Source organism: Pongo pygmaeus, chromosome 11 (assembly GCF_028885625.2).
Source record: "Pongo pygmaeus isolate AG05252 chromosome 11, NHGRI_mPonPyg2-v2.0_pri, whole genome shotgun sequence".
Classification (NCBI taxonomy): Eukaryota; Metazoa; Chordata; class Mammalia; order Primates; family Hominidae; genus Pongo; species Pongo pygmaeus.
The window spans coordinates 65,814,643-65,842,540 of NC_072384.2; the positions used below are offsets into that span (position 1 = coordinate 65,814,643).

General features: G+C 34.2%; 1 protein-coding gene across 7 annotated transcripts in view; it reads right to left on the reverse strand.

Annotated features, from left to right (window-relative positions):
• SCN9A (sodium voltage-gated channel alpha subunit 9) overlaps positions 1-27,898 on the reverse strand; it is a 178,909-nt gene that overhangs the window by 70,587 nt on the left and 80,424 nt on the right. For 4 of the 7 annotated variants that reach the window (XM_063647615.1, XM_063647610.1, XM_063647613.1 and 1 more), the window contains 9 exons: positions 26,762-26,903; positions 21,920-22,126; positions 19,835-20,122; positions 17,950-18,321; positions 15,197-15,326; positions 13,879-14,117; positions 11,656-11,829; positions 10,506-10,862; positions 5,951-6,427 (listed from right to left, as the gene is read on the reverse strand). In XM_063647615.1, coding sequence (XP_063503685.1) covers positions 5,951-6,427; positions 10,506-10,862; positions 11,656-11,829; positions 13,879-14,117; positions 15,197-15,326; positions 17,950-18,321; positions 19,835-20,122; positions 21,920-22,126; positions 26,762-26,903 — 2,386 coding nt within the window. The remainder of the gene's footprint in view (positions 1-5,950; positions 6,428-10,505; positions 10,863-11,655; positions 11,830-13,878; positions 14,118-15,196; positions 15,327-17,949; positions 18,322-19,834; positions 20,123-21,919; positions 22,127-26,761; positions 26,904-27,898) is intronic. The other 3 variants (XM_063647611.1, XM_063647614.1, XM_054478112.2) reach the window with 1 other exon arrangement.

The window sequence follows — 27,898 nt, forward strand, 5'->3', positions numbered from 1 at the left end:
TGTGATGTCACCAGCTTTGTTCTTTTTGTTCCAGGTTACTTGGGCTATTTAGGGTCTTTTGTGGTTTCATACAAATGTTAGGACTTTTTTGATTTCTGTAAAGAATGTCATTGGTATTTTGATAGAGATTGCATTAAACTTGTAGATTGCTTTGGGTAATATGGACTTTTAAAAAATATTAATTATTCTAATCCATGAACATGGAATATCTTTCCCTTTTTGTGTCCTCTTCAATTTCTCTCACCAATATTTTATAGTTTTCATTGTAAATATATTTCACCTCCTTGTTTAAATTTATTTCTAGGTATTTTATTTTTTGTAGCTATTGTAAATGGAATTGCTTTCTTGATTTATTTTCAGATTATTTGTTGTTAACATATAGAAATAATATTGATTTTTGCCTGTTGATTTTGTGTCCTCCAACATTACTGAATTCATTTATGAAATCTAATACTTTTTTGCATGGAGTCATTAGAATTCTCTCTATCTAAGATCAGATTATATAAAAAAAGAGAGAATTTGACTTCTTTCTTTCCAATTTAAATGTCCTTTATTTCTTTCTCTTGCCTGATTGCTCTGGCTAGAACTTCATTACTATGTTGAATAAAAGTAGTGAAAGTGAGCATCCTTGTCTTGTTCCAGATCTTGGAGAGAAAGCTTTCAGCTCTTCCCTGGTTAATATCATGTTAGCTGTGTGTTTGTTACATATGGCCTTCATTACATTAAGATATGTTTCTTCTATACCTAATTTGTTGATCATTTTTATCAAATAAAGGATACTGGATTTTATAAAATGTTTTTTCTCTGTCTATTGAGATGATCATATGGTTTTTACGTTTCGTTCTGTTGATATAATGTAGAAAGTTTATTGTTCTGCAAATGTTGAAACATCTTTGCATCCCTGGGATGATTTCCAGTTGAGCATGGTGAATAATCTTTTTGACAGGCTGCTGGATTTGAGTTGCTCGTATTTTGTTGGGGCATTTTGCATCTGTGTTCATCAGGGATAGTGGCCTCCAGCTTTCTTTTTGTGTGTGTGTCCTTGTCTGGTTCTGGTATTGGGGTAATACTGGCCTTGTAGAATGAGTTAGAAGAATTCCTTTCCTTTTGATTTTTTTGAATAATTTGAGAAGAATTAGTATTAGTTCTTCTTTAAATGTTTGGTAGAATTCATCAGTGAAGCCATGTGGTCCTGGACTTTTCTTTGCTAGGAGAGTTTTTATTACTGATTCAATCTTGTTACTCATTATTGGTCTGTTTGAGTTTTCCATTTCTTCATGATACAATCTTGGCAGGTTGTATGTATTGAGTAATTTATCAATTTCCATTAGGTTTTCCAATTTGTTGGAATTTGATTGTTCATAGTAGTCTCCATTGATCAGTAGCTGCTGCAAACGTTGTTAATGATTCTGAAGTTGCATCCAAATTTAGGCAAAGAGAATTCAAAGGATATGATCTGAACAGGCATTTATAATAAAGTCCCCAAGTATGTCTTTCACACACTAAAATTCTGAAGCACTGATCTTCATCATGCTATCTCTTTTAAATTCAATCTGTAGCCAATAGCTACTTACAGTGTGTATGTAAGAACTCAATTCCATACTTATAATAATTGTACATTGAGCACTTACTTTTCAAAAAGCATTTGTCTAATTATTTATGAGAATCATGTAATCTTTATTACAATCTATTTTACACATAAGTAAACTAAAAAAAAAAGGTTTTTGTAAATTGCTCAAGGTCATATCAAAAGCTAAGATTTGAGGCAAATATTCTATCTTATAAAGTGGCATTCTTCACCATATCCCAAGGTAGTGGCTAAGACTTAATGACATAAATATATAAATTAGGAGTTACTTTCTATTGGGTAATTGAATTTGCCTCTTTGGCTCATCCAGGCTCATCACAAACACAACCATCACTATTTCAAAGGCATCTCAGATATGAAAAAAATAAAAGTTGCAAAGGAGGGAATTCACAGTTCAAGACTCTAGGAACTCAAGTGGGTGATGAAGATTATGAGAATTAGAGCAGGAAAAGTTAGCATAGTAGGATTAAAGACATTTGAGACAAATAAATAAAATGTACACTATTTTAGTGATCCAAATGGGAAAACAAAACAAAACAAAAATGACAAAATTTAAACTAGAAATATTTTAATCTGAAGAGGCTGGAAAGAAAGACCTTAGATATAAGGTTTCTATAGTTGGCCACAGCTTAATATCTTATCAAACAAATTTCCTTTAGATCTTGAACCTTCATTATTTCTCAATTCTTATATTTTCAGGTAGGTTTGTCTATACTTAAGATGACATACTTTTAGATATGTCATGGAAAATTTTTTATGAAGAAGGGTAAACTTTCAAAGTTCGTAATTAGATGTCAGTAGCACTAAGAACCTGAGTTCTTAGGTAATAATAATGATGCAGAAATTGATGACAACAAAAACTTTTTTAAAATGGCTTGCTAATTCAAACACTAGGCTACATGACTTAAAAATACTAGCTTGTGTATCTGTTACTACAACCTCTAAGGTAGCCACAAACTCCTGTATATTTAATTGTGCATACCATAGAAATGTAATAGAATAAGAATGTACACTCTTTTATCATATAGATATAACCATTATGTAATGAGAAAAAAATTAGTGAAAATCAAGAATATTAGAATATTAACATCAAATGATTTTTAGACAACTCAGTTTATAGGGCACTAGATTTCATACTCTTTAGGAAGGGCTCATGGAATAAGTGACAGAGTAATTTTATGAATGGTTAAAATAATCTATTTCAGTTACAAAATACAAATAAAATCACTAGTTATAAAAGATAGCTGACCATTATGACAACACACCTTCATCTGCATGCCACAGAGATATAAATTCTATAGCTGCATGGCTTTATACCCCAGGGGAGACAAATTATTAAGTCCAATAGGAATGTTTGTTTTGTGTTTCAAATAGACAAAGAGAGGACAAGAGAGGTAGAAATTCCATTGAGCTATAAGTCACAAGACTAGGACTCTTGACATGGCTCTGCCTTTATAACTGTATAACTATATAACTCTAGATTTACAACTGTATAACTCTAGCTTTATAACTGTGAATAAAATCACTTCCTTTTAATCAGTCTGCTTTTTCAGTTAGAAAATGAAGTGCTAAATGGAAAGTTCTATAAGGTTCCCTTAAAAATGTTACAACTCAACATACTAAGAATAAGAATTTTGTCACCAGCTAAGGAGATCCATGAAAGGTCAGCCATTGGCTTTAAACAAAAGAAAAATGAACAGGTAAGAAATAATTCCTCATAAATGTTAAGAAATAATTTCAGAAGTCTTTGGTTGACTTTCCCCAGCTCCTGAAGTGCTTTAACACCTAGAATCCAAGTTTTATTCTGAGAGCAACTGTCTGCCAGGCAATGGAGTTTATAATTTTAATCTTCTTTAAATGGGTGACTGAGTTAGTTTCCCTTTCCAAATGATACTAAACCTAGATGCCTGCTCCTTAAAAGGCATATGTGGAATCTGATTTTCTAACTTTAAGCTGAAATGAACACACTTTTAAAATTTTGGGAGTATTACTTCTTCCATGTAAAAGATTTTAAAATATACAAATAAAATACAGCTGCCCTCTGTATCCCTGGGTCCCACATCTGTAGAGTCAACCAACTACAGATGGAAAATAATTGGAAAAAATAAATATAAAAATACAACAATAAAAATAGTACAAATAAAAAATACAGTAAAACAAATATTTACATTGTGTCAGTGATTTACTTTTACATTATAAGTAATCTGAAGATAATTTAAAGTGTACATACGAGAGGATGTGCGTAGGCTATATGGTAAACATTGTGCCATTTTATATAAAGGACTTGAGCATCTGCAGATGTTAGTCTCTGTGGGGAGCCTTCAAACCACTCGCCCATAGATATCGAGGGATGACTGTATTTTATTCCTTAATTTACCGTGTTGGAAAAAATGTCCTTGGCTACATAGAAACATATATCATGATTTATTTGTTTAATCATTTATTCACTCAATTAAATATAGAGCATTTTATTTTATTTTGTTTTAATTTAATTTAATCTTATGTATTTATTTTTTTTGAGACAGAGTCTCACTCTGTAGTCCAAGCTGGAGTGCAGCGGTGCGATCTTGGCTTACTGCAACCTCCACCTCTGGAGCTCAAGTGATTCTCATGCCTCAGCCTCCTGAGCATTTTACATATATATAGATAGATAGATAGATAGATAGATAGATATAGATATAGATATAGATATCTATATATCTATATATCTATATCTATATCTATATCTATATATATATCAGTCATGATTATTCCATATAATCTTTTTTTCCAAGTCCACTATAAATTCATGGAGGGTGGAGTCTTAGTAAGTTAAGGAGATAGAAGATATTTGGTAGATATCTGTCAAATACTTTCTAACATGAGCTAGAGAAAACAAAAGATTATTTTTAAATGATACCTTAAGACTTGAAAGCAATCTCATAAAAATAATTTGTAATACGGTTGTTATATTTCACAATAAAAATACAACTCAATACATACATTGACTCACTACAAATATGCAGGTAAGGGTGGGAGAGGAGGGCACAAAAAAAGGTTTTAAAGAGTTCCTGTTCTCAGTGAATTTACAGTACCATTTGATGCATACCATAATTTCTCAAAAAATTAAAATTTAAGATTGCTGAATCCAGGAAGAGGTATAAAATTGTTTGGGGTTCAAAATGAGAAGGGACTACATTCATTTGGGGAGAAATTGGGAGGGATGAAATAAATAACATTTTGAGAACATTGAGTATGGTTCTAAACGTTTTACATGTATTAACGTGTTAATTCATTTAACCCTGACCCAACTGTGATTTAAGTATTAACAATTTAATACATGATAAATACAAGAGTGATGCCTTGAAGGATTTTGACTGGAGAAGGAAATCCCAAGCAAAGTGTGGAGAGTGTTTATGGCCTAAAAGGAAACTGGTTTGGTACAAGTAAAAATCTACGGGTGAGCACTAGGAGATAGAGCTGGTCAAAGCTGGTTACGGCCACAGTGTGAAGGCTTTGTGCACAGTACGTAATTCGAGACTTTGGGGATGGCCAGGCCTGGTGGCTCACTCCTGTAATCTCAGCAACTGGGGACAAAGTTTGAAGAACTGTCTGAGGCCAGTAGTTTGAGACCAGCCTGGGAAACATAGGGAAACCCTGTCTCTACAGACTTTTTAAAAAAAATTAGCTGGGTGTTGTGGCATGGGTGTGTAGTCCCAGCAACTCAGGAGGTGGAGGCAGGAGGATCACTTGAGCCCAGGAGTTCAAGGTTGCAGTAAGCTATGATAGCACCATTGCACTCCAGCCTGGGCAACAGAGTGAGACTGTCTCTATTTTTTTTTTTAAAAAAAGGAGGAGAAAAGAAAAAAGAGAGAGAGAGACTTTGCGGATCATGGATACATCATGAGAGTGAAATGATTAGGACTGAATCTACGTGAGCGAAATTAATCAAATAAGTAAACTAGAGTAAATGCAAAATGGAAGCAGAGGCATCAGTTGAGACTCTGCTTGAAATGGTTTAGGCAAAAAATAGTGAGTACAAAGGAAAGGTGATGAAAAGGAGAGGTGGATTTAAACAGGCACTGTGGAGGGAGACTGTGTGTAACTTTTCAACTGACAGGAGACATGGGATGAAGGATGGGAAGGCTCAAAGATACCTGGTGCTTTCTCATACAGCTAAGTAAGATTAAATCAATTATTAAGAACTAGTAAGAAAACTTTACCAGATGAATCTTCAGGAAGCTGTTGTGTAAAGTCACGCACAAAAACTATCCATCACTATATGCAATGTTAAGAAGAACTTATGACAACAGAAATACGAAATTTTCATTCATTTCATACTAATTGTTAATATGAAACACAAAGTATATGAAGCATTCTTACCACTTTGCTGTATTCACTATCTGAATCACTGCTAAGTTCCTCAGTATTCATATTTTCCAAATCGGATTCCCCAGGTGCAATTGGCACTGTCACTGTGAGGCTGGGATTGTGAATAAATGATTGACCATCACTGTCTTCCATCAAGTGTTTGTCCACGCTGCTTCCAAAACCACTGATTTTATCTTTTTCCTTGAGGAAATTGTGACCTTTGCTCATTTCAGCAAGTGTATGGTTAGAAATATAGTTTTCCTTCTTAGTATTCAGATCTTCTGCTTGTCTTATCTCCCTGGAAATCTTTGGCTTTTTGGAAAATGCTTTTAGAATAAATTCATGTAAGGTTTGTTTCACATAATTTATTCCCTTTTTAATTCTAGTCACTGCAATCTGGAGGTTGTTTGCATCAGGGTCTTCTTCAATTGCTGTAAGATTGTCTGAACTAAATGAGCTCAATAATAAGGCCAGAAATAGGTTTAGGACCTATATCAGGGTGGGGAGAGGGGGTAGAGAAATAGGGAGACAGGAAATATAAAAAAAAAAATAAAATAAGTACACTTTTCTGAATATAGGCCACAATACAAACCAGCAACGAAGATTTCTGCACCTTTTCACACACAGATAAGACCACATGAGAGAGACAGAGGAGAGGGTAGACTCCTCATCACTGTATCCCTAGACTAGCCCCTGCAGACTCAGCCATACCCAGGAAGAATTACCATGGGGAGCAGAGAGAATGATCCCTCACCACTATCATTACATCATTTCTAAGTTCATTTCTGTAGCAGTAGTGCCTTAATCAAGTTCTCTTTTATGAACCCAAAAAACTCTCCTAGCATTCATCTATCATTACTCTTTATTACCTGTGAGAAACAGGTAGAACAAAACAATTGTGACTATTTTCTATTGTGCTAAAGATCTTTGTTCACTTTACCAGAAGATAAAGGTCACTTGTTCCAACAAATGGAACACATAATACTTACAAAGTTCCTGTAATAAAATATTCTGTCCAAGAAGTGTGCTAGAATACTACTTAATGTGACTTTTAAAGCACAGAAAAGGACCTGCCCCTTGAACCTGATTCACATGCAATAATGGCATTATGATTGGCTGGCTTCATTGCCTATTATGTTTGCCCTAGAAGAGATTACAAAAAAGGTCAGGACAATTTCTATTCTCTTGAAGCAAAGTTTTATTTTTGAGTTAATTATTTTTTTTTCTCACTGAAGTAGAAGTGCAGATGAACTCAACATTGCAAAAAAAAATGTTCACAGAGGGCAAGAAACATGTAAATTATATTTAAACATTGTTTTATCCAGGAAACAAAAAAGGAAATTGAATTGGCATTTGATGGAAGTCTTTTCACGGCCCAAATCATCTACCTCATGTTTTAAAAATCGAAGTAAGACTTAACTGAAGAGAAGGTACTCATCCCTCATTTTGGTCATACCTAAAACAATTTCTCTGAGATGTAAGTAAAGACAGCAGGTTAAAATTGTGTGTCTCAGCAAGTCTGATTTAGGAGAAAATTCTGGAGGTGGGAGGTCTGGGAATCATAGTGAACAATTTCGATAATTGCTAAAAATCCCTGAAATGGTTTAATAGTTGTCAATGAAAAAGTGTATTTCACTATGAAATACATGTTTGTGTATACTTGTTTTAATAGGAATATTGGTGAAGATCTGAGGGTCCATTTTACTGCTTTAGTCTCCTTAATCTGTTCAAGTGTTAAACCATTTTAACAGGGTGCATTGGCTCATGCGGTTCTCACTTCATTGAGAACAGCTGCTGTGACAACTTTCTTTCCTTCAAAAATCATAAGTCTGTAATATTTCTATAACCTAGTGGGTATTGCAAATCAAAATAAAGTCCATTTGTATCATTTTTGTATTATCACGTTAAATAAGAAATATTAATAAAATGTATACTTGATTCAAAGTCTCATTTTGATTAATGGTCTTCACAAGTTTCCTGATACAGACCCGAGCTGACTGAAACTTATTTTTCCAAATGTTTTCCTAAACCTATGGTCCTTAACCATTTCAATTAATTGGCAATAAAATGACCAAAAGAATAAATTAGAGAAATATGAAAAAAGCCAGTTTAGCATATAACTAACGTGGAAGACTATATCAGGAATATATTTTTTTCCTTAAATTTTAATTCTATGATATTGGTAGTTCCTCCATTAGTCAAGAGTTGGTTATCAACTTCATGAATTTTCTTCTGTATACTTTCATTGCCAAGAATTCATAACTGAAGAATAACAATATGAGTTAGTTAACACTAATTCTACACGAATGAAACACTCACCAATATATCCCCTCTGTTTTTTTTTACTATAAATCTATATTGCCTTTCAAAGGAAAACATAACTCTCACACCAGTGTCCATGATCAAATATTATATTATCCATTGTTCAAAGGCCCACTTCAAAAACCTCCCTTAAGTCTCAATCTAAAACTCTTCCTTTAAGTGTCAAAAGCATTTTATTTTAACCTCATTGGTAGAACTCATCACTTCTTCCTTGTCTGATAACTTTTGTATTCCACTTTTCTGTGTCCTAATAAGCATCTTAAAAACAAGGATTAGATCATGGGTAATTGGTTTTGGTCTTCCACCCTAAATAATACCTAAACAATGCCTTCCTGTCTAAACAATACCTAAACACCTTTCTTTTCACAGAGAAGATACTAAAAAATATTGAGTGGATAATGTGCTGATAGCCAAGGGAATGCCTTTCCCTTTGAATTTGCTTGAATAAATAATAAACATTTAAATTATTTGTGATCATTGGCTTTGATGTGGCATGTTTTCACAAGTTATACCTTTCCCAATTTCACGATTTTATGTCAAAATTTTGTAAGAAGAAATGCACAGCTGGGTGCGGTAGCTCATGCCTGTAATTCTAGCACTTTGGGAGGCAATGGAGGCTGGATCACCTGAGGTGAGGAGTTTGAGACCAGCCTGGCCAACATGACGAAAACTCGTCTCTACTAAAAATACAAAAAGTAGCCGGCACGGTAGCATGCACCTGTAATCTCAGCTACTCAGGAGGCTGAGGCAGAAGAATGGCTTGAACCTGGGAGGCAGAGGTTGGGGTGAGCTGAGATCACATCATTGCACTCCAGCCTGGGCAACAAAGTGAGATTCCATCTCCAAAAAAAAAAAAAAAAAATACACAAGCAAATCCTGCTATAGGAGCTTATAAATACAAAACAGAGAAGAAGAAACAAAGAGAATGTGCATTTCATTCCATATTGGAAGGAATTTGTAAGGCTATATGAAACTAGGAAGCTTATTTATTACTACAACTTGAAGGTGATCAACAATTATAGAATGGTAATCCATGATGTATATTTTTTGTGCAGTAAAAATCTAGAATTTGTGCTGCATAAATGCCTTTGTGTATGTCTGGCACAGTATCATTTAGTGTGTGATTGGATGAATGTAAGTTTCTGTCCTGACTTCCGAATCCTCTTTTTATGGTGGTTACAAGGACAACAATATTTTAGTAATTTTTTTCAACTCAGTGGGAAGTGAAGGCACTTACCATATGGCTGTTACCATATCCCACCTTCTGGATACCTGATGAGAGATTTGATGTCAAGCTGACCAACTGAGACAAGTCAACATGGCAGATTTGAGAATTGAGATGAGTGGCTCATAGAAGAGCATTTTATCCCAATTTTCTCTTGCTTGTAAGCTTGAAAGTTTTCACTAATCAGTATAAGGAAGAAAAAAGATAAAAAAAAGTACAAGCCAAGAAAACACTAATTCAAAAAGTAGGCAGATTGCTATGTCCACATGATGCTATAGGCCAGTGGTTGGAAAACTTTTTCTGTAAAGGGCCAAATGATAAATATTTTAGACTTTATTGGGCATAGGATTTCTATGGCAGCTATTCACCTCTGCCATTGTAATGTAAGAGCAGTCATAGAAGATACGTAAATGAATTGACATTCCTATGTTTGAATAAAATTTATGAACACTAAAATTTGAACTTCATATAATGTGCATGTGTCATTTATTCTTCTTTTGATTATTTTAACCACTTAAAAATGTAAAAATCATGCTTAGCTCCCAGGGCCACACAATAACAGGCATTGGACTGGCTTTGGTCTGTGGGGCATAGGTGCTGATCCTTGCTATAGAGGCTAGTCTTATACATGGCTATAAGGTGCGGGACCAGTCCTTTCATTTGCCTTGGTCCATTATTAACTTCATTTTTGTTATTATTAACTTAATTATATTTTATTTACTAGTATAGCTTCAAGAGAGCATATGCCATCACTTTCAAAATTAGAGAAAAAGATAGAAAGCTTTGCCTTAAAATGAATAGGCAGTGATTTTGAAAAATATACATATGGGTTATTTGGCTAGGGAAACTAATACAACATTTGGTTCTCTTTCCTGTTCTTTCTTGTATTAAAATTATCACTATTCTGTTGCAATTAATAATTTGATATAATTAACTATAAAATTATAAAAATAATAGATCACATCATCACAAAATAATTTCCACAGAGAAATTAAAATGTATGAACATCTGGTTACGTACCACCAGGTTTCCAATGACCATGACCATCATGTAAACAATAAGGCACATGGCTTGACCGGCGACCTCCATACAGTCCCACATGGTCTCTATCCACTCTCCACACAGCACGCGGAACACGATCAGGAAGGAGTGGAAGAAGTCATTCATGTGCCACCGTGGGAGCCTACAGTCATCACTGATCTTGCAGACACATTCTTTGTAGCTCTTACCAAAGAGCTGCATGCCGACCACAGCAAAAATGAAGACGATGATGGCCAACACCAAGGTGAGGTTACCTAGAGCCCCTACTGAGTTACCAATGATCTTAATCAGCATGTTCAATGTTGGCCAGGATTTTGCCAACTTGAAGACTCGGAGCTAAAAGCAAATATAAAGTTTAATATTAATCACTATGAAAATTTTTTCAGTGTTTCCAATCTTGATTTTTGTTCAAAGTTTAAAGCAGACTTTAAGTCCTATAATATTGTCATTGTTATCTGGCTAAAATATTCTTATTTTTCATTTTCATCTATTTTCAATATCTCTGTTATTTTGTTCCACTTGCCACAAAAAATTACAACACATATTATGAAGAAACTATGTACTTTTAGTTCAGGATTGCTATAGAAACCTCTTATCATTTGTGATATTATTTCTTTTAGAATTGACAATTTATCCTTAATTCTATTTTTTAATACTTTTATACATTTTTTCATGCTGACATTTAGATAAAATCTAGCATATTAGAGGAATGTGCTTTAAAAAGTCTTTATTTGTTTTTATATTGTTAAGATCAGACAACAGTTGTTTTGGGGGATAACAATTTGATCTTTAATTACCAAATCCATAAAGTTATGAACATATAATCATTGAAGTTCTGTAAGCCACAAGCTTCCTACTCTGAAATAAATTATTGTACTATATTTATAGAAAATATTTATATTAGCGTGTACTTCAAATTAGAATTGAGCATGTCTTCAAAAATTGTAAAAATATTCATGTGGTTTTAGTTCTTTAAGTACATATGTCAATGAATGGATTTTATTTTACTAGATATCAAGATATAATCTTGCCTTTTGATTCAAATTTCCAAAAGTTTTAAAAAATAATGCAAAACCAAAGAAATACCCCTTTATTATAGAATATAATGGCAACCTTAGTTTATGTTTACCAGTCTGAATGATCGCAGAACTGACAATCCTTCCACATCTGCTAGAAAGAGCTCCACTAAACTTAAAGTCACAATAAGGCTGTCAAAAATATTCCAGCCTACTTGGAAATACTCATATGGATCCATGGCAATCAGTTTTAACACCATTTCAGCTGCAAAGATTCCAGTAAAGACCTAAGTGAGAAAAATAATGTTTTTCTGTTAATATTAGAAAATAGGAAATCAACACAATGATAATAATCACTGTTTGCTTAGCATTTACTGTGTTCCAGACAGTTTGCTAAATACTTCGTAAATGGATATTCTTATCTAACTTAGTCCTACAAACTAAGTATTGCTCTTCCCTGGCTCCCATATAAGCATCAAAAGGTTGAAAAGCTCTAACTGTCCTATCAGTGCTCATCATTTTTAGACAGCATTTTAGAATAGCATATTAAAATTTCAGAAGAGTAAAACGTTTGGTAATTGACACAGTCACTATTTTCAAAGAATTTATGTGGGTCAAAAAGTTGTTCTGGAAGAAGATAAAAAGAAAACATAAGTTGATACCGAAATCTTGAGCCAGTCTTTTTTTTCTGATCTGACTACTGTTAGAGTAATAAAGAACATGTTGACTCACTCTTTAAAGATTTATCAGCAGAAGAGAAAAAAGTATTTAATTGACAATGTGGCAGCTAAAGTAAGACTTCTAAAGCTTTGACACAAAAGTACATTGCAAAATATCATTAATTCATGATACTGGTATCAAAGGACTCACTTAAAAAGGCAATACCGAAATAAATCCTTTGGGTACACTTTGACTCAAGGAATCTGACCAAAGAAGGTTCTAAGGGAAATGTTTAGGTCTATAACTGCAGGAGTCAATTTTCAAATAATACAGGATCAAGAAGATTGGCAGGGAGCAGCTGTACTTGAGGTTGTGGTAATAGCTGTGACCAGGTAAATCCTTTCTGAGTTCACAGGGATGCAGTCATCTCAGTGAGAAGGTACTTATTTGCAAGATCTGGATCTCCACCAACAATTAGAAACTAGATATTCCTGCCTTTTTCCAAAGATAAATAGAAGGGAAGAAGAATGCTAACTCAGCGAGCACATGGGGAAAAACATTGTAACTGGGAATATTTGTAGACAATTTAGAAGAAAAGACAGACTCAGAAAAGAACTTCTGGTCTTCAAATATCAATTTGTTTGGGACCACAGCAAAAGCAAAATTATCTTATATAGACATTGACAAAGATACTCAAAGTTATTCATGGTTTATGAAGAGTCATAAGCTGAGATTCTCTGGCCCTAAAAATGAACTGGTGCCTGCCTCACATCCAGTCAAAAACTGGCACTTTGTTTACCCTGAGTTAGTGTGACCAGCACTGTACATTTTAGAGATCACTCTGGCATCAATTTTCCTAATTGGATCTTATATCTTCTAGAAGTCTGTTGATCACCTGCTTGCCTATCCTTGAGTCTTCTATGTCTAGTTCAACCATTTTGGTTTCTCAAAATAGTTGTTTTTAAAGCTTGTTTCATTAAGTCTTTGAAGTTTTGATGATAATGATGTTGATGATGATGATAACTTTAATTTATTGTGTATTTACTATATGCCAGGCTAATAAGTAGAAAGTATTTAATCCTCCCAACAATATGATAAATGAAACATAGTTATAATTATATTATAAATAATAATTATCATTTTATAATGAAGTATTATTTTATAAATGACAAAATTAAATAATATGGAGTTAAAATATTTGTCCAAGGGCATATCACTCATATAATGCAGAATCAGCATTCAAACACAGGTCTTTGGGACTCTGAGGACCCAAACACTTCACCACTCTTATGCCAAAGCAATACATCCATAGGTTTTCTGAAAATATGTGAGGTGTGTACTTACAAGAAAGCAGCAATGTAATTAGGAAGGTGTAAGAAAGAACCAAAAATGTTAAGTGTTGCTCCCAAGAAATATGCTGGCAGAAAAAATCATTATCAACTCCCAAGATGGTAACCTTTTATAGAAATAATATTGTTATTTATAGACCTCAACACTACTGCACAATTCTTTTATAAGACATAACCAGAAACTTGACTCTACACATCCATTCATATGGAAAGTTCTGGATATGCATAATTATGAGGCTGCAGATTCATCTGATGTAAAAAATATGAAATGATGATGACAACTAAAAAGAGAAACTATGAGTACATAACACACAATAAGAGACTTACCAAATTTCCTATAGCAAGTACATTTTTGAATTCCTCAGTCATTGGGTGGTGTTCCATAGCCATAAATAATGTGTTTAAAACTATGCAAATGGTAATTGCAAGATCTACAAAAGGATCCATTACAATAAAATAGATACACTTTTTGAATTTTATCCAATATGGAGAGCAATTCCAGATCAAGAATTTGTGTGCAAATCTGTACCACCAAGGTGGACATTTTTGTCTGGACTCTTCAAGTTCTGGGAGAAAAAAACAGAGAACATGGAGTCAGCCATTTGTCTGTTTCACTCCTAACCAGATACAAATCAGTCAGGCATTCTAATATTGAAACAAGGTTTATAGTTTAGATTTTGAAAATTTAACAGTACTGTTTCAATGAAAGCATAGCCTCTTATGTAAGTCTATCATGACATGTTCGTTGCCTAGATGAAGCATAAAAGAGGGTAAGGAAGTGAAATTTATGACTGCAAGCACATATGTGGGCATCTTTCAGAGAAAAATGCACCCAACATATGATGGTAAACAGGAGAACTATGTTTCCTTAACAGAGAAATGTATGTTTTCCACCAATATGCATATTTTTCACCTGTGTTTTTAGTCCCATGACAACAATAAGATGAGACTATTCTGTCCAGAAAAAACTCTTGCTGTAATAGTTCACAAGTAAAAACAATCCTAGAGCCAAGCAACTAGAAATAATTTATGGAGGACTCATGGAATAGACATTTCACACCAGTAGCCCATTTACTTCTCACCATTTATTTAGGGGATGAGTAGACACTTTGCCCCCATGATGGGAATGTGGGGAGTGAAGTGTTAGACCAGGGACCAGGTGGGGCCTGGGGCATATTGTCAGGGGAGAGGGTAGAAGCCAGCACAGTTTGTAAAGTTGTTACCCTTTGACTATCTTTGCTTATTAGAAGAGACAATTTTTGAGCGAATATGTAATTTGTAAGATTATATAGTGACAGAATCACATAGCTCTGGGTTAACCTTGTTTTCTGCATCAATTACTATTAAATCATTTATCTTTGAAAGGTCAGATCACCCAACATCTGTCTTTGTGGGTTTTTTTTTTTCATTTTGCAAAGTCATTTTTGCCATGTTATCAATGCTTGTGTTTAATAGCAAATAATTTTATCTATTTTTAAGCACATAAAAACAATTCTATCAGTATCCATTGGTTATCTTTACCATCATTTAAAACCATTTTATGGTCTCTGAATTCTTCCTAATAATTTCATGTGCCTATTTAAGGTTGACCAGATTTATGTTGATTTTATTTAAGAATCTGTACAGTAAAAAGATTATTACATACCTTCCACAGTGTTTGTTAATATGCTTGCTCTACTCATTGCTCTCTGTCTGAGGTTGGGATCATTCAGCATATCCTCTGAAAGGAGATAGGAACTACAATGCCTTTTCTTGTGTATTTGATTGGTCGTGCCCTAAAAAAAATCAATTAATGTTTTAAGAACAGAATCCTAATAAATTGTAGGTATAAGATAAAATCTTGCTTATATAGCTGTAGTGAGTAATTAAAAGTAGAGCCTAGATAGCTGGGTTCAAATTATGGCTCTGCTACTTACTGGCTGTATATCATAGGAGAGTTACTTAACTGTCTCAGTTTTATTATTGGTAAAATGGGGATAATCATAGTGCTTGCTTCATATTCTTGTGAAGATTAAAGGAATTAATATTTATGAGATAAAAAATAAAGCTAGCTGCTTTTTTGTTATATCACTATCATCACCTCTCTACTTTTCTGAATGTTCAATTTATTCAGAGAGTTTTATCATGTGACAGTCCTACATGAAAGCAGTTAAAGTGCTATAGTGCTGTGTATCTAAAGGGGTAGAATCTCAGTATTCTCTGATAAATTTCTGGAATTACTTTTTATTGTGGGAACAACATTAATGAAGCTACTGTAATGGTTGTCTCTTACTGCCAAGGAAGACCTCATGAACTGAGCAGAGTATATGATGATAAATGACTCAGTTTGAAAAGAACAATTAGTGAAATGGAGAATGCAAGCTATATCTGAAAGAGGTGACCTCTCTTCAGCTCTAGAAATTGTTGCCATGCAAAAATATGAACTCATGCATACCAAGTGTATTTATTTTTGTGAGAAAATGTCTTATTTTTAAAACTTGGAAACTAATTCAAATTTAAAACACTATGTTGGTTCTGTGCAGGCCAGAAATACACACACATACGCACACATATATACACAAACAACTATACAACTCTAGATCTATCATGTTTGTCTGCTTGTGTGTGGTATGTGGTATATATTTTAAATATATATTTCTAGATTTGTAAAGTTGTATAGTTGTATAGGTATAGTCATGCATGTATGTGTATCAAAACACAGACATACAGGCATAAATATGTGCATGGGTGTATTATGCATATATGTGTATGTGAACAGACACACCCATTTGAGAGATCTCTGTAAAAAGTCAACTTTTTGAAAAGTCTCGAAAACCAGGTTTTCTGTGCTATAGTCTGTCAAACAAGAATTTGTCAGATTAAACAAATTCTTTTCCATGTAGACATGTTTCAGGTATAGAGATGACATTATTAGTTATGCAGTGTTTTCATATAAACCATATATTGTGCCACAATTTTATGTTTACTGTATTTCCATTGTATCTTATAAGTATCCACTAATTCCTCTAGTTTTGTAGTTTTCACTTTAAGATTTATTGTGATACTGATTTTTCTATGGTTAAAAAACTCTCAAATGAAGAAACTTCATTAAAAATATCTCCTAATCTGATATAAATTATATAGTATTTTACATATTACACACATAATTGAAAAACAAAATGCAACCAAAGTTTGATTCCACAGAAATTTAACATGCTCATTCAATAACGAAAAATACCTTGACAGAAGGGCTTAAGCTGTATCATGCACACATAGAGGTCACATGTTACCTAAAAGCACATGCATTTATTCAGATTGAAATATATGTGTGGCCATGGATTTGATGGAACTTTATTCTCACTTGAAATACTACACTGTCTGCATATATAAATATATAAGCATGTAGCATATGTTTGAAGCTTATTGGGTTAGTGAAAGCCCTTGCTGATATTGGCAATGCAGCATAGCATAGTGAGTGGGCTAAAGAGATATCCTGGAAACTCCAGGAATGAGAAAGATCTCACTTTCAAGCCTAATCAGACACCTTTCTCTAACCACTCAGTGACTCGTAGACCTTTGGAACTGCTGTAAAATGATTGTTTTGCTTTTATGTTTGTTTGTGTCAATGCCTGTGTTTCAGATATTTTGTTTTGATTCATAGACTCCAGATGAAATATTTTTTAAAAATGAAAATAGTTATGTTTCATTTATGTGGAGGACCTAAGACATAGCCATTCCGATTTTTTCAAGATAAGAAGCCTACTGCACATTGGAGAGATAGCAGAGCGAGTGGTTAAGAGCACAAGCTCTGAAACAGACAGCCTCTGTTTCAACTTAGGAGCTACCATTTATCAGCTGAGTAAATTGGGGCAAGTTGCTTTATTTCCCCATGCCTCAATTTTCCCATTTGTAAAACAGAGATAATAATATATCATCTCATGGGGTTGTCGTAAATACTAAATATGTTTGCTGTTATTAACAGCTCAAATAAGATTCCTTGAAATAGGTACATATTAAGTTGTGACCTGAAAAAGATAGCAGTAGCTGGCAAGTAATTCAAAATTCTTCACAGAAATGGGATCTATTATTAACTAATATCAGCATTATCCTTGCATTTTCTGTGCTGATATCTATCTATATATGTATCTTTCATATATTGTTCTCTAAAGAGATTATAATCTTCAATTATAAAATTAATAGACAAGTACCTTTTTACAAAAATGGGATTTTATCTTTGAGTTAGATGCCTACAACACATAGAATGAGGATTAAGCTAATGAATCGAAGGTGTGTTTCTATAGAAAAAGTATTGCAAAATGCAGAGCCATTCACAAGACCAGAGAAGGCCCTCCAGCAGAGAGACCGACCGATGCAGGAACAAGGGCCCAGCCATGCCTGAGCTATGTAAAACGTCCTTACGCTGTCATCAGAAGTTGCCTTATCTATTATCACCTCTGGCAGAAGCTGTCCATTGGGGAGCATGAGGGCTGAGCGTCCATCAACCAGGGAGACCACACCATTGCAGTCCACAGCACTGTGCATTTTCCCGTTCACCGGCAGCATTGGTGGGGATCTACTGGCTTGGCTGATGTTACTGCTGCGTCGCTCCTGGGGTCTGTGGGGCACAAACAGTGAGCCCCTTCTGCTCTCATTTTCTCCAAAAATGCTGTGCTCATCATCAGCAAATTCAGTCTCAGATCCTATATCTCTTCCTCGGCCTTTGAAACTAAAAAGACTTGTTCTGCTGCTTCGCCTTGCAGAAAACAAGGAGCCACGAATGCTGAGCGGTGACTGCAGAAAAATTAAAAAATAACATGTATTTGCTGAAGCACCTACTAATAGAAGTACACTTCATATAAATACCACTGAACCCACCGGCCTGAGGGCAGGTGGCTCTGTACTGACTTAAAAGAAACATACTTAAAAACGAAGCAATTCAGTAAGAAGAAAACTTCTTCCACTTAAGGGATGAAACAATTTGTAGAATTCATCCTTTCAGGACCAGGTAAATTATTTGTTGCTGTACAGCTCTCTAATACTCTGGTCTAGAGTTACTGCTCCATTCTTTTAATGCCATTCATTTGCTGCACAGAACATATCACTTAAAAAAAGAACTTAGTATTGCTACTGGTCATTCAGCTTTTTATATATCAATCCCCAAGCTTCGCAAAAAAATTGGAAATCATGCTGTATGGTTCTTTGCATTGAAAATCCACCTTACATACTAAGAGCTCAGTTAAAGTGTATTTTAAAAGAGCTTTTAGCACCAGTTAATTTATAAAGTCATTAAATATTTAAAAAGAAGTTGCCCAATACCAAAGAGGAGGAAAAATTCAATTCATGCTTATATGACTCATGTCCAGGATGCAAATCCTTTGGAAGGATCTAGTTCAATAGACGTTAGTGCTTACTATGTAAAGAACAAAGTGGCAAGTATTGTGAACAATGGAAAAAGTATGGTAAGTTCTTTGCCTCAAAACCAGCTTGGACTGTTCCTGTCATATTTATTTTTATTGATATATGTGTCCAAGTTCTGTATCATCACCTAGGTTCAAGTGAAATTTTGAAGGCAGGGACTCTATCTTTTATTACTGTGTATATCAGGCAGAATCTTGCTGATTTTTAACTAGATTCTTAGTTTAGAAAAATGATTTGTGGGGTTGTGTGATGGACAACAGGGAAGTCCTAAGGAAAATAGAAGCAATGGTTCATCTTGGGGGTTTGTGCAGAATTATAGGCAGGGAGGCCTGAGAGATGAAGGTTTCAGTGAAAAGAGAAAGGGAAAGAGAACTTCCACATAAGCAGAATTAACAGACTATGGCACTACATATTAGTAGTTGATGTGGTTGGGGGTGGAGGATATCAAAGGCTTCTCCAAAGTTCCAAATGGGTGAGTGATACTATTATCTCTAGTGGTTAAGAAAGAAGAGAAACTAGTCTAAGATTAGTTTTTAACCAATGAGGCATTACGAAACACAGACTAAATACAAATATTAAAGTTATTCTATAGTGTGAATAGTCTCTTTATTTCTACAATGGTTCTCAGGAATATTTTGTTTCTGAAAATCAGTTTATTAGAAAATATATTGACAATTCTGAAACTATAGGTCTTTCAAAAATGGTCAAACCCAAATGGAAACCTGTGTACATCTTTCCATAAATGCCTAGCGATACTAGGTTTTTACCTAAAATCATACCAATGAAACCACTCACTATCCTGTCCCGAGTTCTCTTACCCTAAAATAAGACATTTTTCTCTATCATTCTGCCTCGGGTGATACACATTTAGTAATTTGGGTGGTACCTGATTGGGGGTAGACAATCTCTTTTCGTGTGCTCGCCTATGCCCTTCTACACCAAGGTGGAAACTTTTTCTTCTGATGCTGTCCTCTGATTCTGATTTGGACAATTTCTCAGCATCTCCCTTTTCTTCTCCACTGGAGGGCTTCTTTTGATTCTTTTTCTTTCTTCTGTTTCTCCTTTCTTTAGCACTTTTAGAGCTCAGTTTGGATGTTTCAGAAGAACTCTCCGAGAGGCCCATAATTCTGCTTCTCCTAATACTTGTATATTCAGCTGCTGCCGCTGCAATTGCCTGGTTGGGCCAAGACATTAACACTTAAATGAGTCATTTCCAAATCCTAGGAAACCCTAGGACAGGACACCTTTCACCTATCAGTGTAACAACATGGTGCATATAACCATGTCCTTTAAACATGAAATGATCGTTTTCTTTACACAATGATCAGAATGCTTACAAAGTATATATTTGGTTTTTGTCTCAGGTTGAAATAAAGCTCTGTTGTATTTTAGAATTAAACTATTACATGTTATTAATTTGCTTACAGTAAAGACAAATTAAATATTATACGTTAAAGTTTTACAAGGTAATTTTGGAATGTAAAACTCACATAAACCATGCAATAAGATAGACAATTTGATTATCAGGCAATTAACTCCATATCATCAATAGAATCAGGCACTCTATGGTTTAATAAAGATGGAGTTATTTGAAAAATAAATGAATTATTAAAGCATAATATTGTAAGAAAGTGGTAAGGTCAATGACTATTGGCCTGAATGAAACTTCTGGGAATTCCCTAGGGAGTACCTGGGATAACCTAGTACTATCCCTTTACAAAATGTTTTGTTTATAAACACTAAAAAATTCTTGTAAAAACATGGGAAATAAAGATATAAATAAAAAACAGAAAAAAGTCATCTTACATCCCAGAAATAATTGGTGCTAATATTTCTTCCATTCTTTTTGTATGTATGTATAATTTTAAAATGGAGATTGTATCCGACTATATTATTTAATCCATCATTATTCTAAAAGATTTTTCCTCATGATAAAGTAATTTAAAAAAAACACATAGTTCTATAGCAAAATAATACTCTAAGATATACAATTTTCATAATTTTCTTAGTTATTTTCTAATTTTCCAAAATTTAAATGTTTTCTAACTTTTACCATTATTAAAATGCTACACTGAATATTTGTGCATCAGAATTTATCTGCATTACAGATGATTGCCCTCCCCTAATACATTAGATTCCTTGAAGGGATTTAACTAGGTCAAACCTTCAGACAAATGTTAAGACACCTGCAGTATATTTGAAATTATGTTTCTCTTAGTACAAGCCTTCTCAAACATTTACACTGAAGAATCTCTCTGGAAAGAGGATTAAGGAGGAAACTTTCGAGGATCTATGACAACCTAAAGTAGCCACACCAAAATTATTATTTTCTTAATATCTCATGTTTTATCTTAAAAATCCTTGTGACATTAACAAAACATGATGCACTGTTTTATTCATACCCCATAGAAGAGTATCTGTTAATTTTAATGTTAAAATAATTTTCATGAAACCATTGTATACAATTGGTACTCTGGGGAAATCCATTGTGTGTGTGTGTATATATATATATATATTTTATATAAATTGAGATTATATATATATTATATATCTGACTATATTGTTTAATCCATTATTCTAAAAGATTTTTCATGATATAATAATTTTAAAAAAACACATAGTTCTATGTTTATATATATATATATACACACACGTTTATATGTATATGTGTACGTATATATAGACATACACACACACACACACACACACACTAAGTCATCGTAGGTAAAAGGTTTAGGAGGAACAGCCTTAGATCACTTTTCATGCAGTGAGATGATTATGGGGAAAGTATCAATTCTAGCTCAGCCCAGAATTGGTTCCTTTTTCCACACCAGAAATGAGGATGCAGTTTATACACAAAAGTTCATTAAAGAAAATCTAGCTGGAGAAGGCCAAGCATACACCACAGAGCCTCTGTCGTAACTGTTTACATTTCTACCTCTAGGAAGAATTTTAAATCAAATAACAGTACCTCAGCTTCTTCTTGCTCTTTTTTAAGTCGGTCTAACATCTGTTGAAATTCTAATTCTTTCTGTTTAGCTTCTTCAATGTTTGCCTGGTTCTGTTCTTCATAAGCCATGGCAACCACAGCCAGGATCAAGTTTATTAGATAAAAGGAGCCCAGGAAAATCACTATGACAAAGAAGATCATGTAGGTTTTGCCAGCAGCACGCAGCGTCTAGGGAAAAATGGAAATTGTCATTTGAAGAATAGAAAGTTTTTTTAGTAAAGTATTTCAATTTGACAGGCATAGGCAAATCTGACAGTTTAGTATAATCTCATGTTATCAAAAATATAAAGAGAAAAATTATATCTTCATGGAAAACAAATATTAAACATATTTTCAGTACGAAGAATATAGCAATGTAATACGCTTGTACTAAAGTCATGTATGATTCTTGATTATTTAGTGTAGTAGTATAAAAATCATGCATTTTTTCCTACAGTCTGAAAATTACTCATAAAATTAAATCCTTTGCTCACTTTCAAATTTTAGGAACAGGTGATATCCATAGTCCCTTTTACTGTTAAAATGCTATCTTTTCTTTCTTTACCATCAAATATTAATAATATCATTGAATGTTAACACTAGGCAGATGGTCTTATTTAATTCCTTTATTCATCTCATAGGTATTTTCAATTAACTTTTTTTTAGTTTTCTTTGCTTTTTAAAATAGAATTTATTTTTCAAAGTAGTTTTAGGATTAGAGGAAAGTTAAACTGAAGGTACAGAGATTTTTCTTTCTTTTTTTTTTTTTTTGGCATAACGTGCAGGTTTGTTACATGGGTAGACATGTCCCATGGTGGTTTGCTGCACCCATCAACCCGTTACCTACATTAGGTATGTCTCCTGATGCTATTCCTCCCCTTGCCCCCACCCCCAGCAGGCCCCAGTGTGTGATGATCCTCTCTCTGTGCCCATGTGTTCTCATTGCCCAACTCTCACTTATGAGTGAGAACATGTGGTGTTTGGTTTTCTGTTCCTGTTTTAGTTTGCTGAGAATGATGGTTTCTAGCTTCATCCATGTCCCTGAAAAGGACGTGAACTTATTCTTTTTTATGGCTGTATAGTATTCCATGGTGTATATGTGCCACATTTTCTTTATCCAGTCTATCATTGATGGGCATTTGGGTTGGTTCCCAGTCTTTGCTATTGTGAATAGTGCCACAATAAACATATGTGTGCATGTGTCTTTACAGTAGAATGATATGTAATCTTTTGGGTATATACCCAGTAATGGGATTGCTGGGTCAAATGGTATTTCTAGTTCTAGATCCTTGAGGAATCGCCACACTGTCTTCCACAATGGTTGAACTAATTTACACTCCCACCAACAGTTTAAAAGCATTCCTATTTCTCCACATTTTCTCCAGCATTTGTTATTTTCTGACTTTTTAATGATCACCATTCTGTCATGAGATGGTATCTCATTGTGGTTTTGAATTGCATTTCTCTAATGGCCAGTGATGATGAGCTTTTTTTCATATGTTTACTTTAAGTTCTGGGATACATGTGAAGAACATGCAGGTTTGTTACATAGGTATGTATACATGTGCTATGGTGGTTTACTGCACCTATCAACCCATTATCTAGATTTTAAGACCTGCATGCATTAGGTAGTTGTCCTAATGTTCTCCCTCCCCTTGCCTCCCACCCCCCAGCAGGCCCCGGTGTGTATTGTTCCACTCCCTGTGTCCATGTGTTCAAACTGTTCAACTCCCACTTATGAGTGAGAACATGCAGTGTTTGGTTTTCTCTTCCTGTATTAGTTTGCTGAGGATGATGGCTTCCAGCTTCATCCATGTCCCTGCAAAGGACATGATCTCATTCTTTTTTTAATGGCAGCATAGTATTCCATGGTGTATATGTACCACATTTTCTTTATACAATTTAACATTGATGGGCATTTGGATTGGTTCCATCTCTTTGCTATTGTAAATAGTACTGCAATAAACGTACGTGTGCATGTGTCTTTGTAGTAGAATGACTTATATTCGTTTGGGTATATACCCAGCAATGGGATTGCTAGGTCAAATGGTATTTCCGGTTCTAGGTCCTTGAGGAATTGCCCCACTGTCTTCAAAATTGTTGAACTAATTTACACTCCCACCAACAGTGTAAAAGCGCTACTATTTCTTCACAGCCTCACCAGAATCTGTTGTTTCTTGACTTTTTAATAATCACCATTCTGACTGACTTGAGATGGTATCTCATTGTGGTTTTGATTTGCGTTTCTTAATGGTCACTAATGTTGAGCTTTTTTTCATGTTTTTTGGCCACATAAATGTCTCTTTTGAGAAGTCTCTGTTCATATCCTTTGCCCACTTTTTGATGGGATGCAAGGCTGGTTCAATATATGCAAATCAATAAATGTAATCCATCACATAAACAGAACCAATGACAAAAACCACATAATTATCTCAATAGATGCAGAAAATGTCTTCAATAAAATTCAACATCCATTCATGTTAAAAACTATCAATAAACTAGGGATTGATGGAACATATCTTAAAATAATAAGAGCTATTTATGAAAAATCCATAGCCAATATCATACTGAATGGGAAAAAGCTGGAAGCATTCCCTTTAAAAACTGGCACAAGACAAGGATGCCCTCTCTCACCCCTCCTATTCAATATAGTGTTGGAATTTCTGGCCAGGGCAATCAGACAAGAGAAAGAAATAAAGGGTATTCAAATAGGAAGACAGGAAGTCAAATTGTCTCTGCAAATGACGTGATTCTATATTTAGAAAACCTGATCATCTCAGCCCCAAAACTCTTTAAACTGATAAGCAACTTCAGCAAGGTCTCAGGATACAAAATAAATGTGCAAAAATTACAAGCATTCCTATATACCAACAACAAACAAGCAGAGAGCCAAATCATGAATAAACTCCCATTCACAATTGCTATAAAGAGAATAAAATACCTAGGAATACAGCTTACAAAGGATATGAAAGACCTCTTCAAGAAGAGCTACAAGCCACTACTCAAGGAAACAAGAGAGGACACAAACAAATGGAAAAACATTCCATACTCATGGATAGGAAGAATCAATATCATGAAAATGGCCATGCTGCTGAAAGTAATTTATAGATTCATTGCTATTCCCATCAAATTACCATTGACAACTTCACAGAATTAGAAAAAAACTACTTTAAATTTCATATGAAACCAGGAAAGAGCACATATAGCCAAGACAATTCTAAGCAAAAAGAACAAAGCTGGAGGCATCAGCCTACTTGACTTCAAACTATACTATGAGGTTACAGTAACCAAAACAGCATGGTACTGGTACCCAAACAGACATATAGGCCAATGGAATAGAACAGAGACCTCAGAAATAACACCACACTTTTACAAGCATCTGATCTTCGACAAACCTGACAAAAACAAGCAATGTGGAAAGGATTCACTATATAATAAATGGTGCTATGGAAACTGGCTAGCCATATGCAGAAAACTGAAACTGGGCTCCTTCCTTACACCTTATACAAAAATTAACTCAAGATGGATTAAAGACTTAATGTAAAACCCCAAACCATAAAAACCCTAGAAGAAAACCTAGGCAACACCATTCAGGAAATAGGTATGGGCAAAGACTTCATGACAAAAACACCAAAAGCAATTGCAACCAAAGCCAAAATTGACAAATGGGATATAACTAAACTAAAGAGCTTCTGTACAGCAAAAGAAACTAACATCAGAGTGAACAGGCAAACTATAGAATGGGAGAAAAATTTGGCGATCTACCCATCTGACAAAGGTCTAATATTGAGAATCTACAAGTAACTTAAACAAATTTACAAGATAATTAACATTTCTATTAATAATTCTATAACATAATATACTTTTATCATACAAAGCATTTTAAAGTGAATTTAGGATAGTATCAACAGACATTAAATGAAAAATAAGTCTTACTTCTGATGAAAAATTATTTCAATATTTTTATTTGTGTTTCTTTAATTTCGAGTAAAGGTCACCACTTCTTGCATATTTAAAAAATATTTGCATTCCCGTTTTTGCTGTAAAGTGCATCTTACATAATTTCTGAATTCATTTATAATATTCTCGGAAATAAAGTAAATATAAAATAGGCCAAAAAAGAAAAAAAAAAAACAAATCTGCAGCTATTCTGAGAAAAGTGAATCATTGTTATGTGTAATATAGAATAATCATTTTGGTCTCCTTCCTTTTGGGTTGGCTGCTGAGAATATACAAGTAAATAGAGACCACAGCCCCAAGAGGTTCACACTCAAGTTAGAGGAAATAGCCACGTGAATTAACACTTACAATACAAGAGATCAATGATATAAACACAAGAATATACAAAAGGTCATGGAAGTCTGCAGTTGGGAGCAATTGATTTGGGACAGAAAAACTTAGAGAAATGAATTGCATCTCTAAATAGGAGTTCAAATATAAAACATGGTGAGCAGGTGAATATCAGAGAGCCTCTTCTCTTCAGGCCATCCCAAGCACGCATGGAAAACAGTGCATGTGCAGGAGCGGCTTGAGAAAACATTACAGTATGTCCTGGTACTTAACTAGGACCCCATGGGATGATACACTCAGGAAGGCGAAAGATCTAGAGATTAAATATGCCCAGAAAAGATAAGAAAAGTATTTATGATTCAAGAACTACCCATATTATTAGTGATGGGAGTAAAACACTTACAATTTTAGTAATAAGATAATAGAGTTTCCTCCATTCTCAAATAAATAAAAATCTTCCTAATACAGGCTGTTAACATACACCAGATACATATGCAATTCAAAAATACAATGCATGTTTCTCTTGGTACTCACCTGTTGGTAAAGGTTTTCCCAGTAATCTTGGGTCATTAGCCTAAACAAGGCTAAGAAGGCCCAGCTGAAAGTGTCAAAGCTCGTGTAGCCATAATCAGGGTTTCTGCCAATTTTCATACAAGTGTACCCCTCTGGACACTGACTACACATGAAAAAGAACATTATAGGTGAGAGTGTCTTCAGGACACAAGCTAAATAGCCTTACTGAAAAGTTACAAACTCAAGGTTTCTTCTATAGGGGGACAATATTGAATAAGGATTGAGAATACATGATTTGGCTACTGACTACTTAGTGACTTTACCAAATTCTTAAAGGCACAAGTCTGTCTGTGAAAATAAGATAATAACATCTACCTCAAGAAAATAAGATTTGTAATAAGTTTAAATATGATAATGTGTACAAATTACTTAGCTTACATCCTGCACATAGAAAGTATTTAATAAATAATAGCTGCCATTAGCATCATCATCATTTAAACATGGAAATTTTCAACAGATGTTTTGTAATAGTTCTTGGTTCAGTAAATATTGATATGTAGGCTACTACCAAAGCTCTTTCTGTCTGTATAATTCTTGGAATAGATTAGAACCAATAATAGTCAAACTATAGTAATTGTCTAAGTTCATAAAAATGTGTAGGTTTAAGACTTTTTTCTTTCTAAAATTGGTGGACTGGTTTTTCCTGATGCCATTAAATAAATACAATATTCTGAGATTCTTCTGGGAACAGCAACCTTATCCAGTTTATTCCTATGTTTCCAGTGTACACAGAGCCTGATGAATAGATGTCTGCATAGGGGGGAAAAGCAAGAGCTAGCTAATGCAGCTAATGCTACAAAATGAAGTTGGTGTAAGAGAGAAGCAGCAAGATGGACAGTTGAATATATACAATATTCTTATATATACAATATTCTTAAAATATGTGTACCCAAGTCCAAGGAATCCCTTTGCTTAGAGTGGCCAAAACATGACATTCAGTCACCTATGAGTCACATTTAATTGGAGAATGAGTGGAACTTGGGAGTAGAAAGAAAAATTGATTTTGTGACTCTTCGTTTTCTAGAAAGAAGAAAGACCTGAAACTATCCAACCAACTTTTGGCGGAGTTTTCTAGAAGTAACATTTTCTACCTTCTTA